The 18,594-nt window shown below is 43.5% G+C and overlaps 1 protein-coding gene across 1 annotated transcript; it reads right to left on the bottom strand.

The window, feature by feature from the left end:
* Positions 1-1,710: 1,710 nt before the first annotated feature.
* Positions 1,711-11,484, bottom strand: IL1A (interleukin 1 alpha). Its single transcript, XM_019662864.1, has 7 exons — positions 11,414-11,484; positions 10,754-10,808; positions 9,745-9,793; positions 8,743-8,965; positions 7,049-7,222; positions 5,608-5,729; positions 1,711-3,388 (listed from the first exon to the last, which is right to left on the bottom strand). The coding sequence occupies exons 2-7, from the start codon at positions 10,798-10,800 to the stop codon at positions 3,191-3,193; spliced, it is 813 nt and encodes a 270-aa protein (XP_019518409.1). The 5' UTR covers positions 10,801-10,808; positions 11,414-11,484; the 3' UTR covers positions 1,711-3,190.
* Positions 11,485-18,594: the final 7,110 nt, after the last annotated feature.

An 18,594-nucleotide genomic window follows, 5' to 3' on the forward strand; every position in this document is an offset into this window, starting at 1 on the left:
AACCCAGTGTATTAAAAAAAAAATCAGTGTGGAACAATCTCGAAAGACCTCAGGCTAAATTAACAAGAATTAATTTAACAAGGGTATGTTTAAAGTTTGAACATAGCTTGAGAACCTATAGATCTTATTTGCCTACAAACACTAGATGAATCAGCAATGTCACTTGCTTTCAAAATGCTAATGTCACTTTCTAAGGAAAGCATGGTGTCTAAAACAGGAAGGACAAGATCCCACTCTAGGCTGTGCTGGTCTTAGTTCTCTAGGCTGTGCTGACCTGAGTTCTATACTATCTTGAGTTCTATACATAATTCTGGTCAGCAGATTTCATGATATTGACAAGCCAAAATTGGTCGAGACTCAAGAGGACAATTTTGACAAAGTATGTAGTCCTAAAACCACCACACAGCCAAGAAATAGATACAGACACACAAGCATATTTCATCATCACAATAGTTGCTATCCAAACTATTTCTGTCACCCCCCAAATTTGTGTAGTTTTAAGTGTCAAGAGGGTGACTTAGTGGGAAGAGGGCTAGGGAAATATCCTTTAACTTTTTCTTCTGTACCTTGGACTTAAAGGCAGACATTTGGCTTTGCTCTCATCAACTTGGAAACTGATGTATAAGACCATTATGAAAGAGATGGAGTCCAACAAGTTCAGTGCCAAGACTGTTGAACTCCATCATGGTGACCTTACTGTTCTGGCTGGGGACATGGTGATTGTGTGGACAACCAACAGTCTTCATGTGCTTCTCTTCTTTCTCTGATGCCACTTTTATGATTTTACTTTCTATGTACGTGCTGTCTTCCAATATGTATCTAGTCCTAACTTGTCCTAAGTTCCAGACACATTATCACCTGCCCATTCTACATCTTCGCTGGGTGTCCTGTCCTCCCAGTTGTTCAGATTATACGGGTGAAAGTACATTCATCGTACTTCGTCCTGGATCTGAGGAGAGCTCAGTATTTCTACCAGAAATACTTATTGACACCACCACTCACCCACTGTCCAGTATCAGGAACCTGAGTCATCTAGGATTACTCCTTCCCCATTATTTCCCACATCTAATGCCAAGTTCTCTTGATTTTAACTTTTTCTGACTCAACATATCTTGTAAATATGCTTTCCAGTGGGTTAATTAGTTACTAATGTGGCTCTTAAGTGTGTTTGTGTGGATATGTGAACACATGTGCTGTACATGTATAATGAGCCTTAAATGAGCCCAAGCATATTATTATTAATGCCATTCATGCAACTGGCAAGCTAACAAAAGGAGAGAAAAGCCATAAAATCTTGGTTTGGTTTTGTAGAGTAGCACGAATTATAGTTATGTGTGTATAAACTTTTTTCATTTGTCCTAATTACTATGCAGTGAAACAAGTAATTATGTATCACATTTACTTTTTTGTTTTATTTAATTATGATTGATAATGTATCAGTCCTCATTATTAATAATAATGTAACACTATGTTTTGATCACAACTTTTAGAACCTAGAAGGAACATTGCTAACATTCCAGAGAAGAAAGCTTAGATAAGAGTTGTCCGTGGTCACCAAAGTTAACTTCATCCCAATTTAGTTAGTAGGACTTGATAGCAGGTGCAACCGAATGACACAAGAATACCAAAGCAAGTTTAAAGGCAGAGGAGTGAAATATTTGGGCCAGTTATCAGCTCAACAAACAATAATTAATATAAATTTATTGTCATAATTACAGGGATCCAGGTACCAGAATACAAAGCTTCATGGCAATGGAAAAAGCATTACTTTGACCAAAGTGCCTTAGAGTAAATACATCAAACTCAGCCTGGAAAACACTGTTGTAGAAGGTACCTGGTCACACTCAGGGATTGCAAGAAATTGCCATAAATATAATATGTTATAATTACCTTAAATATGTATGTATATATAAATAATAACAACATTTCATGCTTTGCCTTCTTCAGGCTTAGCTTCAAGAAACATTTTACTAAAATGATCTCATTGATTATCATAAAATACTGATGAGGCAGAAAGGGCACAGATATCATGGTCTTCATTTTGAGGAAGATCAAATTTGAGTCCCAGAAACTTACAGTACTTGATTAAGGGTCCATCAGCAACTTAAAAGCAGAAAGCAAGACACTGGGTCTGGCTTCTCAGTCCAGTTACTATTGTGGGTACTGCTTAGTTCTGATGCCTTAGTTAACCCATTGTGAAGTGGGTCGGGTCATTTGCTAGCTATAGCCTGTTGGGAGCCACTTGAGAGCAGTGAGGCTGCAAGCTAAGAAAGTTACAGGCCTCCATGCTCTGTATGCTGAGAAAGCTGCAGAACTCCATGTTGGGTGAACAGCAAAAGAGAACCTGCTGAACAGACATCTTACCCAACAACAGCCAGCTCATCTCCTGTTCTATAGGAAAACAGAAGTCCCCTGGAACTGAAACCACCAGACCCTCTGAAAGCACCCTCCTAATATAACTCTGATGCTTTGGGACTTTCCACCATGGACTTTTTGACAGTGTCTATTTGCCTCAGTTTAACCTTGCTTAGAAAATAGCATTGGCTTATGTTGTGCATCATGTAACTTGTGGCTAGGAGAAACTGTTTCTCCAGACCCCCAAAACTTTGCATAAGGGACATTGGTTCCTCATTCCCCATAACCCCCTGCCCAAATCCCCTATGCTTTTAGGGAATTGTTCCCTACAAAAGAGGAAATTGCTTTCTCTATATAAACAGTGTGTAACCAATAAACGGTGGCACTCTCCACCACCCGCAGCAGAGTGTCCCTCCTGATCCCAGCTTTTGTCTCTGTGTCTTTCTTCTCTATTTGATTTCTTTCATTTCTAAATCTCCCACCCGGTCCACTCAGGGACCCTCTAGGTATCTGGCTAGCACACGCCAGGTGGCCACTGGAAGACGAGCGGGTCTCTTTCAATAGCCAGTAGCCCTGGTCCTCCCAAGATGGTTATGAAGGATAATTAAAATGATTGGTACTTTGCAAAGTACAGGGTGTTCCTTAAATAACAAGCAACATTACAATTTAGTGTTGGTTCACCGGAACTTGCTCCCTCTTCACAAAGTGAGTAAACATTTTTTCTGAATTATGAAGGCTCAGCACATGCTCAACAAGTGACTAAGTGAAGGTTTTGACCCCTTCATGTACATAGTACATACAGACAGTCAGCACTTCATAAGTAAGTAGACTTGAGTCAAGGTTGGTTTTCGAGTATCTCAAAATCAGTGATAGACGGTTGCCCCCTTGCCATGTGCACTGGGTGTTCTTGCTTTGTAGCAATAAATAACGTTGGGTGGGTCACTGACTCGAAGTAGTTCTTAGTGCCATGACCTTCCAAGAAGAAAAGGAGGTTGGTCTCATCTTTGATGACTTTGGGTGTCTCAGGCATCTCCTAGGAAAAGGAGAACAGAGATGTTAGAGAACAGGAGATGCTAGAAAAGGAACTGAAGCTTGATCCCTTGGCTTTTGGCCTTTGTGAGAAACAGCACTTGAGAGCTATGACTGTAGTATGATACAGGTTCTTCATTCACGTGTACATTCAGTAAGCACTTATTACATGCCTGTTAGATGCATGGCCTCATCTATTTATAATAGTTGATTTTCTTAGTTAACTGTACAGAAATCCAAATTAGTCATGAAGAGTGCCAGTAACACTGGTGTCCCCCTATATCCTAGCAGGTAGGGTGGAAACTGATGTTGTCCTGCACCCAACAAAGGCATAAAGCATAGGGCATTTCCCATAAAATCTGAGCACTAGCGTGTCTAAGACTGCTAAACATTTTGACCTCTAAGTGTGCAAATCATTCTTTTGGAAAAACAATTTTTAACTTAGAGATGCTTATATCCCTATAGAAGTCAACCATTGAAGGTTACAACAACACACACACACAACACACACACACAACTTCCTGGTATATTAGCAGTTGAATCAATACAATTGTTTACAACTGTGATCTCTTTAAGAGCTACTCTTCTTGTGGTTACAAATAGAATCTAACAATGCTTTCATGGAAAATTAAAATTCAGATTCCAACTTGAAATGCTTCTTCTCTACTCTTTTTAATCTAAAGCAACTAAATATCCTTTTGAAGTTTCCTTGGGGTTTTCAATATCAACAAGGATTTTATTTCACAAAGCTATTCTTCTAATTATTTTATCTCGTGGAGTTTCTCCTCTTTGTCCTTTAGGTTTTGTCTCCAACATATAACCAGATTCTGTCTACTTCTTTCCACTGGTCTCAGCAACTCCCATCACATGACTATTGCTACGACCTCTTACTTGGACCCTCTGCTTTCTCTGTTGCCTTCTTTCTGATGTGTTCTCCATTTTAGAAAATAGAAGTGAAGCCAGGACACTTCCTTGAGTGAACCCTCTAATGGCTTTTCATTGTACCTCAAATGAAATCCAAAAGCAAGTCTCCACCAACACTAGCCTCTGCTTATCCTCTCCCCCACTTATGGTGCCCTGCTCCTGGAGTGTCCTTCTGATCTTTGAAGCTGGCCTTTTAGCCCCTAAAGGTCTAGGGCCTGAGAGCACTCAGACCCTCTGTTTAACATGACTCCCACTCACCCCTCCCATCAGCAGCTCTGACCTTGCCCTCTCTCTAAAGAGCAACCTCCCTTCCCCCCAGTTTTGTCCATCTTAGCACCCTATTTATTTGCTTACAGCATCTTGCACTTCATGTTGGTTGTTTGGCTTGTCTATCGTCTGCCCCCCAGAAGAGTAAGTTCTATAAGGCTGGGGACTTTGGCACACCACTGTCTACATAGCTTTTGACACTATGCTTGACCAATAGAATGCTGTCAGTAAATGACGCTCGCTGAGAGACTTCATGAATGAGTACTGCCCTACTCAGCAGATACATTTCAGAGTCCAGAGTGCTAACCATTACACAATGGAACCCTAGCAGATACCTTTCATGTCACTTGACCCAGGTAGAGAAACACATGTACTACATAAACCCTAGTGGGGGTGGGGATTGTGTTGTACATTTGCTGAATAAATCACCTGCCTATCAGGAGAAAGCACAACACTATAGTGGGCGTGTGTGTGCCTGCTTGTTTGCAGGGGTAGGTGGTAGTGGTGATGGGGCTGGGATGAGAGATAATGCTGGCAACAATGAAGAGGGGAGAGGCACTGGAGTCAGAGGCCAGTATTTGAGTCTTGGCTCCAGCTTTTTGCTTTGTGCCCATTGGCATGTGCTTAATCCACTCTGATCTCAGTTGGCTTGTTTGAGTTTCTTGGAGGCAACCCATTGTCCTTAATGCCTACTGTCATGGTGGTTAGACAGTAGACGTCAGGATCAAAGATGGATGCAATTAACGCATGCCCTGGGGGGTGGTGAATAGGGTCAGGCAGGGGGAGAAAAAGAAGAAAGAGGCAATTTACCTCTTAGTTGCTCTTGCTGTCTCCATTTTACTCCCTCACAGATCCTGCTTACAATTGCCCCTGGGGATGGGTGAGAATCAGGGTTGGGGACAGGTGGGCAGGTGGGGACTGTGGTAAGAAGAGAAGAGGACTGCGCATCCTGCTAGGGGAGTCCGCGTGTTGGGGTCATTTACAGACATATGGGGTGTAATGAAGGTAAGTTGGAATCCGAGGACAACTAACCTTTAGCAATACAGGTTCGTCTTCCTCTTGGGCACTCAAAAATAGTCGCGTTTTTGAGATTCTTAGAGTCACAGGCAATTTAGAGTCGTCATTTGATGTATACATACCCATGTCAAATTTCACTGGTGAAGAGAAAAGCCAAAAAGAAAGTAAATTCATTGTATTTGTGTAGAATCAAGTGTTGATGTAGATACTGTGTGTGTGTGTGTGTGTGTGTGTGTGTGTGTGTGTGTGTGTGTGTGTGTGTGGTCCCTGACTGTGCTGTAAGTACCAGGAATGGAATGTGGTGCATCTTTGTTTCCTTTACACGTCTGCCACATTTACTAGGTTGGTGAATACTTGGTTAATGTCTGTAGAATTTTCTGTGTTGAATGAAATTTTTGGGCTGAGTATTTGTGGAGTCTCTTGTAATTACCGCAGTGAGATAAGACCCTGCGATTTGTGAGGTCATGAGTTCGTAATGGCCTGAGTGGAGGGGTTTAGAGAAGCTGACACACTCATGATGCTAGTGATAGTGGCAAGTAGCTCAGCTTCTGTAGAGAACAATGCTTAATAAGGGCTATAAAATTATTTTATGCCTAGGGACCCAGGCATTCCACTTTTGGGTTAGGCTCTAAAGAAATAACCTGATAGGGAAAAATTATATGTGTAAAGATATTTGCAACAGAGTTACTTAGAGCAAACCCATGGGACCAGCACAGCAACACGATGGAATATTCTTGTTCCATTAAAATGGCAAATTATATAAAACTCTGTGAAAGGATTTTAGGTAGAAAATAGAACATGAGGATTCGGAGCTGCCATAGAGCATGAGACACATTAGCTGAAAGAGGTCGATGCAGAGAGAGCCTTGCTTCTTACTGTGGATGGGCCCCTGTGGGGGTCTGAAAATAATTTTGTATATGATGACTTGTCCTGAAGCTAAACTGTGTACACCATGGGAACTGGATCTGTGTGGTAAAACCTCTCAGACACTACATTTCATCCTTCAGGACATACCTGCAGCTTATTGGTTGTCTTGTGTCACAGTTATGGTATATAATTCTGATAATGGTTCTTTCTAGTTTGGTGTTATTTGTAAGTTTGATTGGCAGGCTTTCTAATAGACAGTAATGACTCCTCCTTGGCTCTGGGTAACTTGGGGTGAGTCATTTAAACTTCTTAAGAAGGAAACGAATATCTGGGAGAACCGAAGGAGAAACCGCCTCAGAAAGCTTTGCACTGCATGGAGCGCTCTCAGAGCCGGACACCTCTGGGAGCCTCCAGGTTAGGCTGACGCCCCTGCCCTGGCTTGGGGTTTTTACTGGGGTGGCGTGCATCCTCCTGCTCTAGAAGAATTGTGCAAGGCCAGGAGTCTAGAGAGGTTGATTGTTTGAAAGTGGAAAGCTCAAAAGAAAGAGAGAAGTAAGAGCAGGGGAGGATGACCGGACTGTCCGTTTACCTGCTTGGTCCAGGTCATGCAATGCGGCTGCCATGAGATATGGACCCGATGTGTCTCGAATGATAGTTTGATGGAGGGTGTCATTCAGGATGCAGCGTTGTTTGATGACGTTTTTGAAGATGTACTTAATGTTACTCTGGGAGCTGGGAGCTGCCACTCTGGGCTGGATGATTTCTGCAACCATTAGCACAAGCTCAGATTAATGTCTGGGGGCTGACACTGCTGACGTGTGCTGTAGACAGCACAGGGGGTAGCTGTGGAAGGAATGTTAGGAATGGGCCACACAGGTGAGGAAACAGGTGAAGTCGCCCAGAAGCAGGAGAGCTGGCTCCAGGATCATTCCCGTGGGAACGTTCCCTCTTTAGACTTGAATGCCAAAAGAGATTATTTGTGCGACTTTATCATTTTGGTTGTTTGGAGGTCTCTAAGTTACTGGGAAGACTGCTGGTGTCCCTTACCTACATTGAAAGGAAAGTGCTCTGAGACAAGAAGCGAATACATGGGGAACTGTGTATGTCACTGAGGGAGCAGCTCTCTGTGCCCACCGCCCCTCAGAATGCTGGAGGCACCCATAGCTTCACGCGTCCTCCAGCTCTGCGTCACTGCTTCTAGGAACCTATTGTAAGGAATGACGTGGTGATAGAAATGAAGGTTTATCGGTACAGATGGTCTCTGTCGCATGGCTTACAGTACTGAAAACTGGTGCTCTAATGCCCTCGATATGCTGCTGAGTAAAGCTAGACACAGATTGGGTACATATGAGCCTGACAGTACTCCACGTGTGTTCATGTGTGTGCAAACCTTGGAAAGATTAGGAGCAGACCATCGTGTGGGCCCTGCTAAGCTCTTGGTGGCAGTCTGAGTGACTCTTATTCATCCTTACATTTTCTTGTATTTCCCACTTTCCTAGGTGAACATGTGTTAGTGTTTGGCTGTTACCTTAAAAGTCCTGGCTTTATGTTTTATGTAGAGGGTTGTAGAGTAAGGAAAATCATGACTTTCATAGTCAGGACTGAATCTGCTTCAAAGCTGCTGTTCTCACATGTGGTGTGACTTTGAGCAGTAGATAGGCTCACTGAGCTCAGTTTCTTCGTATGTAAAATGAGAATGTTGGTTGTTGTGAAGATAATGTGGCCATTAGTAAACTGGTGGTGCTGGCATCATTAACACGGTGGTAGCCGCAGTGGTAGTCATAGCAACAACTATAGCTGCTGTTTATTGGGTACTTGCTATGTGCCAGGCATTATTCTAGTCCAGGAGCTTGGGAGAATTGACACGTTTAATCTTCACAACAGGTAGGGGCTTTGATCATCTCCATTTTTCAGTAGAGGAAACTGAAGCACAGAAAGGCCAGTAACTTACCCAAGGAGGCACAGTTAGCATGAGGAGAAACATGACTTGTCAGTGGTTTACCCGCCAACAGTATGTAACCGCTTCCTGCTGAAGGGCTCGAAGTCACACGACCTTTACAGTATGGCCATGAAATGAGCATGTGAGCAAGCATCTTAAACCCAGGCCAGGCTGCTTTCTCCCTCCTGCAGCAGAGAAATGAATTTTCCTTCCTGATAGTTACCAGACTAATGCCTGGCTGCCCTCTTGTCACCCTGATTCCAGGTTTTATTTGCCCCTATACCCTATTGTCCCCATTTGCTTAAAAAATGCAAACAAGGATATTATGGCACGCGACCCCTTACCTTCTTCTGGGTCATTGGCAACAGCTTCCAGATCGTCATCGGTGATGACCTGGTTGAAACTCAGCCGTCTCTTCTTCAGAACCTTCCCATTGCCTGCCACCATCACCACACTCTCTTTGAAGGTAAGCTGGGAAGTCTTAGAGGCCTCCTTGGTACTCAGAGATGTAAATTTATCCATGCAGTCCTCGTGAAGTGGGTCATAGCTTGCATCATAGAAGGATTTCTGTGAGGAAGGGAGGTGGAGACTGACAGGCTGCCTGTGGCCATAAGATGAGACTCCTTTAGTGGGAGTTTTATTCAGCAGACTTAGTGAGATGGCTGTTAAGTGGGGTCTCGGCTAACCCACCTGTCTTCAGTCTTCCCATCCCCCTCCCTCCCAGGATTTCCCTGGAAGGATATCATCTCTTGACCAGTCTTTGTCATTCATCTGCAGACACAAAAATGAGGTGCAATGAAACAGGCACACACGTGAGACTCTCCAGTAGTTCCCTCTCAGGAAGTTAGACTGCTACTGGACAGGGCTCAGGTAATTAGAAATACTCTTCTGGGAATGACATTTAGAGCCAGGACCAAAGACACACAGGAGTACTTGTGAGTGGCCTGCTTGGCCCACCTCAGCTTCCTGGGCTGTTATGTTGTAGGGCCATCTCTGATCTCTGGAGCAGGTGTTGGAGAGGAGGACCACAACTTATGTATAGGTGACAGACCCCTGGGCAAGTGGCCCAAAGGGTCTGTCTCAGGGTGGTAAACTAGCATCTGATGAAGCCGGGAGACTCCAGCTCTTGGGGTTCAGGGTAGCTGTGCTCTATTCTGGGAAAACCTGTCTAGTGTGGAGAATGCCATCAGCCCTGTGTGCCTCACTTATAATGAAGACATGCATGTCTCCGGACCTCTCGAGACGTCACAGCAGAGGCCTGTGGGACAGAAGCCGTGGCTGCTGTCCTCCCATGGAGAAAATACAGCTGTCAGAACAGCCACCCTAAGAAGCAGTCATTTGCTTACCTGATTCAGAGAGAGTTGGTCAATTTCGGAACCGTAGTCTTCATTTGCACTGTCAAACAAGATGACGAGAATGTCATTCTGTTAGATCACAATGGCCACCAGGCAGCATATTTTAATGATCTCATTAGCTTTGGGTGACATGTGCATGTGTATGCATGCACACACGGCCACTCTTGTCATCTTTGAAAATTAAGGACTTCTGTACGTATGTACATAGAGTAATCTGTACTTCGCTGACCTGGAATTAGTAACCTTCAAGACAGGCCTTGAACTTTCCCTGTGCTTCATCAACAGAAACAGGGCTTGGCTGACAAACTGGAGTTGTAATTGGATTTCAGCTCCTCAAGAGAAAAGAAATTCTGCCAAAGCACCTTATTTAAATTCTGACCAAATAGACTTTATGTTACTCATTGCTTTCATGTACTCACTAAAATGGATTTAGTAATTTATACCTGGCAAAACATTCAGGCAACACTTGGATGGCCTAGTGTATGTTAGTGCATATTAGCAGGTAAAGCAGGTAATGAGAACATGTTTGTTGAAAGTGCTCTATAATTCACACCTTATATTCACTTACGTTCTTCCTACTTCTGACTAGGTTTGAGTGTGTACGAGCGCCCGCATGCTCCGACTGCTGTGAAACCATTTTCCTCTCCAGATTGAGAGCAAGAAGTTTCCTGAGGGTGGTCTCTCTCGAACAGGCCATTAGAACCCTTTACTGTACCAGAGCTTGTGACCCAGGCTGTGTCTGAGTAGACACTGAAATTCACTAGGACTCAGCAGGCCTTAAAAAACACTTTTTCTGTAATTGCTGTCTTCCTGTCAACGTCATATCCATTTAAACATGCTGGATGCTTGGTTTCCCTAAGTCTTTGCTGAGTCTGCCTTGACTTTGGAGGTGAGACCATCTCTACAGCCTCTGCCGGTCTGGCTCCATGCTGGTCACTGCAACTCCTAGCTGGGTTCTGGTATGCCTGATCCCCTCATCAGATCACTGTTTATTTCCTACCTGTAACAGTTCTTCAGGTCTTCAAAGAGGTCAGGGACTTTGGCCATCTTGACTCCTGCAAAGGAGAACACCCTGTCAGCCTCGACAGCCTCTGAACCAGACGTTTGCGAGGGGAACCACCTCCAGTTTGTGCTTCTTGAGCAACTTAACTCATGACATGACGTAGCCACACTCAGCATGCTCCCCATTCTTTTCGCTCCCTTGAGTCATTTGCATAAGTGTCTGCCTCCTCTAGCAGACTATAAACTTCTTTTAGAATCTTGGTGTCCCTTAGTGCCCAGCCCAATGCATGCACACAGTAGGCACTCAGTCAAGTTTGGCTAAGTTAAAAAACCCCACAAGAATAAGGCATTTGCCTCAATCAGATGCAAGAGAGAGGCAGACTTGGAAAGTTCCAGTTTTCTCCCAGCAGTTTTTGGAAGTGGAGTTCCCTCCGAGGGAAGGCTTGGCTGCACCACCGGCCTTGTGTGGAAGCAGTTCCCTGTCCCTCAGTTTCTACCAGGAGGAAGGATCATTTTCTGAAATCCTATTGTGATTCTAACTCACATACCAAACCAAGAAGGAAGAGGCTTTAGCTTCAGAGAAGGCAGTTTGAGAGATAACAGCCAAGGAGAGAAACAAAAAATATTTTAAAAGCCAAAGATGTGATGAGGACAATACCTTTGCTGTCTCCGGTGCCAGTGAGGTGAGTGGGCTCTGCTTGAAGACGTGGCTGGGTCGGGCTCTTTGGCCTTTTGTCTCCTGTGCAGTGGGTGTGGCCACGATGTGTCATGGGAATTTACAGAGAAGGATCCTGATTTGCATTTCTTTTATGTTCATTCAACCTTATACTGGCCAAATAATGACAGATTATAAACTTGATAATGTTGTTTGCAGACATTCCTGCAGTTTCTGACTTGGTTTATTTATTTTTTGCTTTGCTGTAAACATTTATAAACACAGTCTTAGAAAAAGGGAAGAGGAGCAGGAAACATAACAAGTTTCTAAAAATATATGGTGGGAGACGAAGGAGAACTGCTAAAGTCAGAACTGTGGATGCCAGGGTTGGAGAGCAGCTCAGGAGCTGTAGTTTGAGTTTTGGTTAATTTGTTTATTGCCCCCACTGCTAAGCATGAATTGACAGGTACTTGGCAGCTAAGGGGTGGGTTTGCTTGAATAGCATAGATCACTCAGTGTGGGGACAACCTCCTGCTCGGGGCAGAGTAGAGGAGAGGAAAGTGATGTCAGCCACCCAAGTCCTCATCCTCTTACTCCTCTGCAGACCGTCAACCCAGTTCCTACAAAGTGACAGCTTCAGGAGAGAGCTCTCTGCCTTTGCCATATCACAGCCAAGTGGCCCTCCACCAGAACCCCAGGACAGACCCCAGCTGTGTGAGGGTAGCTGCAGACTCAGGGAGGTGGGCAGAGCCCTGCTGTAGGCCAGTGGCTAGCTTCAAGAACAGAGGTTGGGGGAAAGGAAGGGACTCAAAATAGGACACTGCATCAGACGTTTTCAACATTCTGAGGCTAGCCCAAGACAGGTGGTAGAACACTAGACTCAGCACATAAATGTGTCAGGTTTCTTGGTTTGAGTTTAAGCCATGTAAATTTTAGCTAAAGGAAATGGATGGAAGAAGAGGGTAGAGGAGAGAAAGACAAGGCATGGCAGCGTGGTATAAAAAACCAAAATGCAGCGGACTGGGAGTAAGTGGCCTGTGGGAGTTCGGTAAAGTGTTTTCTCTGGTCCTGTCCAGCGAAACAGTGGAGTTGGGTAGATGGTCATTAAGGTCTATCCAAGGCACAAAGTCTCTGATTCTGATTCTGTCCTCTGGTCCTCTGGTCATAGACCTGCTGTTTCAGTCATCATAAACAAGACCCACAGAGAGAGCTGGCGCCCTGGACGCAGTGTCAGATAGGGGCAGAACTTGGTGTCAGCGCGATCACTGTACAAACGATGATGGCAGCCAGCTCTCTACGTCTGTGCTTCCCCTTCAGGCAGCACGAAAGTGTTAGCCTGGGTCACCCCGCTGCCTCCTGGAGGTCCTGTGAGGACTATTGCTAAGAGGCAGTTGCAAAGCTCATTGTGAACGTGGGGTGCTATGGAGATGCAACTAAGCAAAAATAATGTCAGCACTAATGATGGCTTCTGCCCCTGGGAACCTGGATCACCATCAGTGTAACTCTTTGGTTCACTGAAGAAAAAATAGTTCATATGAAAATATTGGTTTGAGACCTCAACAAGGAGGACATCTTCAGGTGAAGGCCTCTGTTGAAACCTCGAGGATGTTTAGCTTCTGGAAAGGAGATGTAGCACCTCTTTGGTAATCTGGGAAAGTACCATTGTTTCCACCATCAGAGGCAACACCCATCTTGGCTGATGGCATCCTCTGCTGTAGAGAATTCCCCAGTGTGGTTTAATTTTTCAAGGAGAATTTGAAACTTTTTTCTAGACAGACAGCTGAGTTTGAGGTCTTACTAACTTTGTCCTTCATGTAACCTTCTTGGCAATGTTTTTTTAAAAAAATTTTTATTTAAAAGGTTTATATTTTATTCATCATAGGTTTTTGTATTGATTTGCATTTTTATTTTATTTATTTATTTATTTATTTATTTATTTATTTATTTATTTATTTATTTATTTATTTATGAAACGGTTTTTAAAGGAAGAGCAATGCAGGTGAGAGATCCTAGCTTGGTTTGGGGGAGCCTACTATTCTGTGAGTGTGAACCAAGGTGGTCTTGTGAAGAAGACTCAGCACCAGGCCACCTCTCTCCAGGGAACAGAGAGAGGAACAGACTAGTGACTCTCCACTGGAGCCCATAACGGTTTGGGGCTGTCCTGAAACAGGGACTTTGGGTGGCTTCATGCACCCACCTTTTGACTCTGAGGAGGCCTCAAAAACCCTTTCTTGAGTCATTTTTACCTAAATCATTCAGAAGAAATGATTGTGCACTTATTCAGTGGCAGGCGTTTTGCTAGGCATTGGTATTTTTTTAAATAATTCACAGAATTGGACGTGCGAGACGAGGTGCATGCTGGCGGGTGAGTGGAGTCTGTTACCACGGAAGTCTTGGGTCCAAAGACCCTTGTTGATGCTTCTCCTTGGAAACTGCTTCACAGTTCAGAGCTGTCCCCTGCACTGTGTCACTGACACCTCACTTTTCCCACAAGACACAGTATCTATCTCGTTCACAGCTTGAAGCGGTTATGTGACCAGCCTGCAATCACAGAATGGGTGGAGCCAGCACTCACCCCCTGGGGTTCTGATCCAAGTCCAGTCTTCTCTTTTCACAGATAGATGCTCAAGTCTCTGTCACCACCAACACCAAGTGATGGGGCTAGAATAGATAATCCTTGAAGGTCTTTCCCTCAAACACCTTATCATTCAGTGATTCTGGGGTTCTTTGTTTAAAAAAAGAGATTGAGAAAAAGAAATGGTTTGAAATATCTCCCTCCTATTTCTCTCCTCTAGTGAAAGCTCATGTTTTTTGCGACATACAGGAAAGGGTGAAGGTGACCAGGATAATTGAGTACAGGGTCAGTGGTGGCTGGATGAGGACTTTAGTCATGCTCTTGCCATTGTATCATGAAGACAGGAAACACCTGTCAGCATCTTTGGAACCAACTATAAGGCTATTGCATGTAGTTGGACCTGACAGGATGGCTGGAATGAGGAGAGAAACAATGCTGTGAGTCGTCAGGGATGTGGTCATTTCTTAGGTGGCAGAAAGCCTCTTCAGGGGAATAAAGTGTGCACAAACCCAAGCATGCGGAGACAGCTGGGCCCTACTTAGTTACTATCCGCCTTTAAATTCCCTGGCAGTTGTGGGAAGGATGGTCCAGGTGTTATAATACATCAGCTCATTTAACCTTCTAATCAGATCTGAGAGCTAGCGATTCTTATCACACTTCACAGAAGAGGAAGTCAGGGTCCAGGGAGATTAAGCAATGTGCCTAAGGGTGCAAGGTGACCAAGTGGCCAAAATGGGATTCAGACACCGGTCTTTGTCTTGCTAGTCTGCAGAAAGATGCTGTCGGAGAAGGAACCACCTCAGATGCCATCTAGATTAATCACTTATTTTTATAAAAGAGCAAACTGGCTCAAAGAGGGAAGTGTCAAGATCCTAAGGTTCCATGGAGAGTTCATATGAGAATGGGAGCAAAAATGAAAACTCACTGTACTTGATTTCTAGGTCAAAATGTCCTCCTACCTAGAGACACTGGCTCTTTAGTAAAGAGGGGTAAGGTGAAGAAATAATCTCTCCCATGGCTTCTCACCCATAAGTAAAAAAAGGAGCTAAAGAAACCCCATTAGTAAGTAAAACTGGCCACCGTTCTTGCTCTCCTGGAAGCTGACAGTGAAGTAGATAAACACATGCTTGCCTCAGACAAGGAAGTGCTGAAGGAGTTCAGCATCACCAAACCAGTACTGCAAGAAATGTTAAAGGAACTTTGGTAAAAAGAAGAAAAATGTTCAAAAATATGAATAATAAAATGGCAATAACAACATACCTATAACAATTACTTTCAATGTAAATGGATTAATTGCTCCAATAATAAAAACATAGGGTGGCTGAATGGATAAGAAAATAAGACACTTACATATGCTGTCTACAAGAAACTCACTTCAGATCGAAAGACACACACAGACTGAAAGTAAAGGGATAGAAAAAGACATTGCATAAAAATGGAAATGAAAAACACAAATACTTACACCAGACAAAATAGACTTTGAAACAAATGCTATAACAAGAGACAAAGAAGGACCCAGTAATCTTACTTCTGGGTATTTATACAAAGAAAACCAAAATGCAACTTTGAGGAGATGTGTACATCCATATGTTCGTTGCAGTATTATTGACAATAGCCAAGATATCAAAGCAACCTAAGTGCCCATCAACATACGGATGGATAAAGAAGAGGTGATATGTATATACAATGGAATAGTACTCAGCCATAAAGAAGAATGAAATCTTGCCATCTGCTACAACATGGATGGACCTGGAGGGTATTGTGTTGAGTAAAGTAAGTGAGAGAAAGACAAATATAGGATCTCACTTATATGTGAAATCTAAAGAACAAAATAAAAGAACAAACAAAACAGAAACAAATTTATAGATACAGAAGGCATTTTGATGGTTACCAGATGGAAAGGGTGTTGGAGGGCTGAGTGAAGAAAGGGAAAGGATTAAGAGGTACAAATTGGTTGTTACACAGTAGTCATGAGGGTGCAGGTTATAGCATAAAGAATATAGTCAATAATATTGTAAATAACTATGTATGGTGTCAGATGGGTACTAGACTTCGTAAGTTACATAAATGTGTAACCACTATGCTGTATACCTGAGACTAATATAAAATTGGATGTTAACTGTAATTGAAAACAAAAAAATTATTTAAAAAAACAGAAAAGCACACACTGAGGTAAGTGTGGGGAGGGCATTTGACAGAGGGCCTCCTCTGAGACTGGGAGTGGGTGGTTCCTTGGGGAAGGAAGAGGGAACGATCCAGGCTGAACACTGGCCATGGGGTCAGATGAATGAACATAGGGCATGAGGCTGTAGCCCAGAGAGGGAGGGACTGATGGGCAGGAGACGAGGCTGGGAGGAAGGTGAGAGCCAGACGGGCAGGGCCTTGTGTAGACCCTGCCAAAGCCTTGGCTCATTTCTCTTTGGGGGCACTTTGGGCACGTGCTCTGGGACCTCGGAGTACAGAGATTTGGATGCCATGGCTTGGAGTGTGTGGAGAACTCAAGCTGAGCCGGCAAATCCCCATTCAGCTGGGGTCCCCTCTCTCTGCCTTGCTCATTTATTTCCCAATTTACGTGTTTTGCTTAATTTGCTGTGACATTAGTCTATAGTTGAATGATATTCCATGCTGCTAACTGCGGTGTTTGACTTTAACCCATGAGCTCAGTGTTCCAGAAAGGAAGTTTAGGAAAGCAGATGTATATTTTTCTATATTTTTGTGTTTTTCAAAAATGAGTAACAATAGGAAATTTTTATACTTTAATCATTTATTTTAATAAAATGTAGCACCTTAACTTTATTTACTTAAAAATATAAATACTGTAATTATTTTCTGTGGATTTCTGACACATTTTAGAGAACAAACTTGAAATCAATTAACGCAGTAAAAGGGTTAAATTCCCTTTCTCTCATCTCTTGAGATGGTGGTTAATAGGGCTGTGCCCTCTGCTTTGTCTTGGCTGTGTGACCTCCTCTCCATCTTGCACAGACATGCTGTAAAAACCCCAGTTCACTAGAGAGCTTCCTGTGTGTAAGCGGCATGTCTGTGCCCATCTCCCACTTTTGTTCTTGCTGGCTAATTGTGCTCATCTAATCAGAAGTGCAGTTTAAAGAAATTCCTTTCCTTTTGAGTCATTTTCCTCATTGGAGTCATAATTATTTGTGGTCTGAACTTATTTCTCAATTCAAAAAATTACTTGCATTACTTTTTTTGGATTCTGAAACATGTTTTTTAAACATTGCTAGGGAAATTTAAAAATATAAAGAAGAAAATAAAACCCATAAACACTTGAGTAACTAGGGGCAGTCACTGTTATCATTTCAGTGCATTTCCTTCCCGTCTTTCTTTTTTCAAGGCACCTATTGATCTGTTTTTATGTAAGTGCATACTCGTAGCATTTCAGTACTTGTTTTCCTGAAATCCAGGTTACATGCGTATGGTAGACCGTGCTCATCAGACCTCCATCGGCTCACTGGTGGAGTTACTTAAATGTGTGTCTTCACTCTCTGGCGTTCCTTGCAGTTAATTAGCAATATGTGGCTCATTCTGGCTAGTGCACCGTGAGCAGGAAGAGATACGCGCTGTGTTCCACTTCCAGGCTGACGCAATCAAGGCCCAGTATGTGCCTCCATTACCTCATCGTCCTCTGATGCAGCAACTTTGTTAAGTCACGTACTTCAGATGGCATGACTGCCAGTGGGCGACACTAGGACAACCTGCGGTAGACTTTGCATCAGTGGGGACCCACCTCTAACTGTTACATCACTGAGATTTCAGGGCTTATTTGTTTCTGTGGTATGACGTGACCTATTCTGACTACCACTGTGCGTGACTGTCCTTCCCTTCTGTCACAGACTCCAAGGTGACAGGCACTTCACCTCAAATTCCCCTTTCACATAATCGATGAATTTTCCAATAAGGTGGATCAAGAACCTAATGAGAGCTCTCATTTTGGCCAAATTCCGATTCCAGAAAGAAAAATACATTAACTATGAAAATAAAGAGGCCAATGATAAAATTGGTACTGTTGAGTTAACCTCCCAGATAAAAATCATGTGACAATTACATTGAAAATCTAACAATTATGGTGTGTCACAGGTTTCCAAGCATTCTTTGTAACCATCGATACAAGCTTTCATTGTGGTGTGAGGCTGACTTATCATGTGTGCAGATGATAATCAGTAATAGAGGTCTGTACCCAGTGCAGCTTCTCGCCTTCTTCCTTGGGTGTGAATTCCTGGCTTCTAGGCAGGATCAGCTGTTGATTAGAGCATTCCTGCCACAGGGTGAGGAGTGGCAGGTATGGCAGGTGTGGTTAAAGAGGCAAGAGACTTGGATCTGACTGTGACCCTGACCAGTTGAGGGACCTACAACAGTTCCCACATACCTCTGGGGTTTCCTCATCTGTGAAAGGAGGAGGTAGCCTGGTGACTGCTGGGCTTCTCCCGGCCCTGGCTGCCGGTTCCCTAGCTCATGACTAACCCTGAATGTGGCCTTGGTCTGCCTCGTGGCACTTCTGTGCTCCTGAAATGTTATGTTTGCTTTCAGAGGGCACACCTTGGACTCACTCCTTACTCTCCTGTTGTAGAATCTTTCTCTGTCACATGTGTAG

Source organism: Hipposideros armiger, unplaced genomic scaffold (assembly GCF_001890085.2).
Source record: "Hipposideros armiger isolate ML-2016 unplaced genomic scaffold, ASM189008v1 scaffold_382, whole genome shotgun sequence".
Classification (NCBI taxonomy): Eukaryota; Metazoa; Chordata; class Mammalia; order Chiroptera; family Hipposideridae; genus Hipposideros; species Hipposideros armiger.

Bases quoted from the DNA above. Each gene is read 5' to 3' on its own strand.
- IL1A (XM_019662864.1), bottom strand. From the start codon at position 10,800: ATGGCCAAAGTCCCTGACCTCTTTGAAGACCTGAAGAACTGTTACAG. The intron at 5,730-7,048 runs GTAAACGGACAG...TCTCTTCACCAG, and splicing joins GCATGACCTGGACCAAGCAG to TGAAATTTGACATGGGTATG. The intron at 3,389-5,607 runs GTTAGTTGTCCT...TCCTTTTCCTAG, and splicing joins ACGAACCTGTATTGCTAAAG to GAGATGCCTGAGACACCCAA.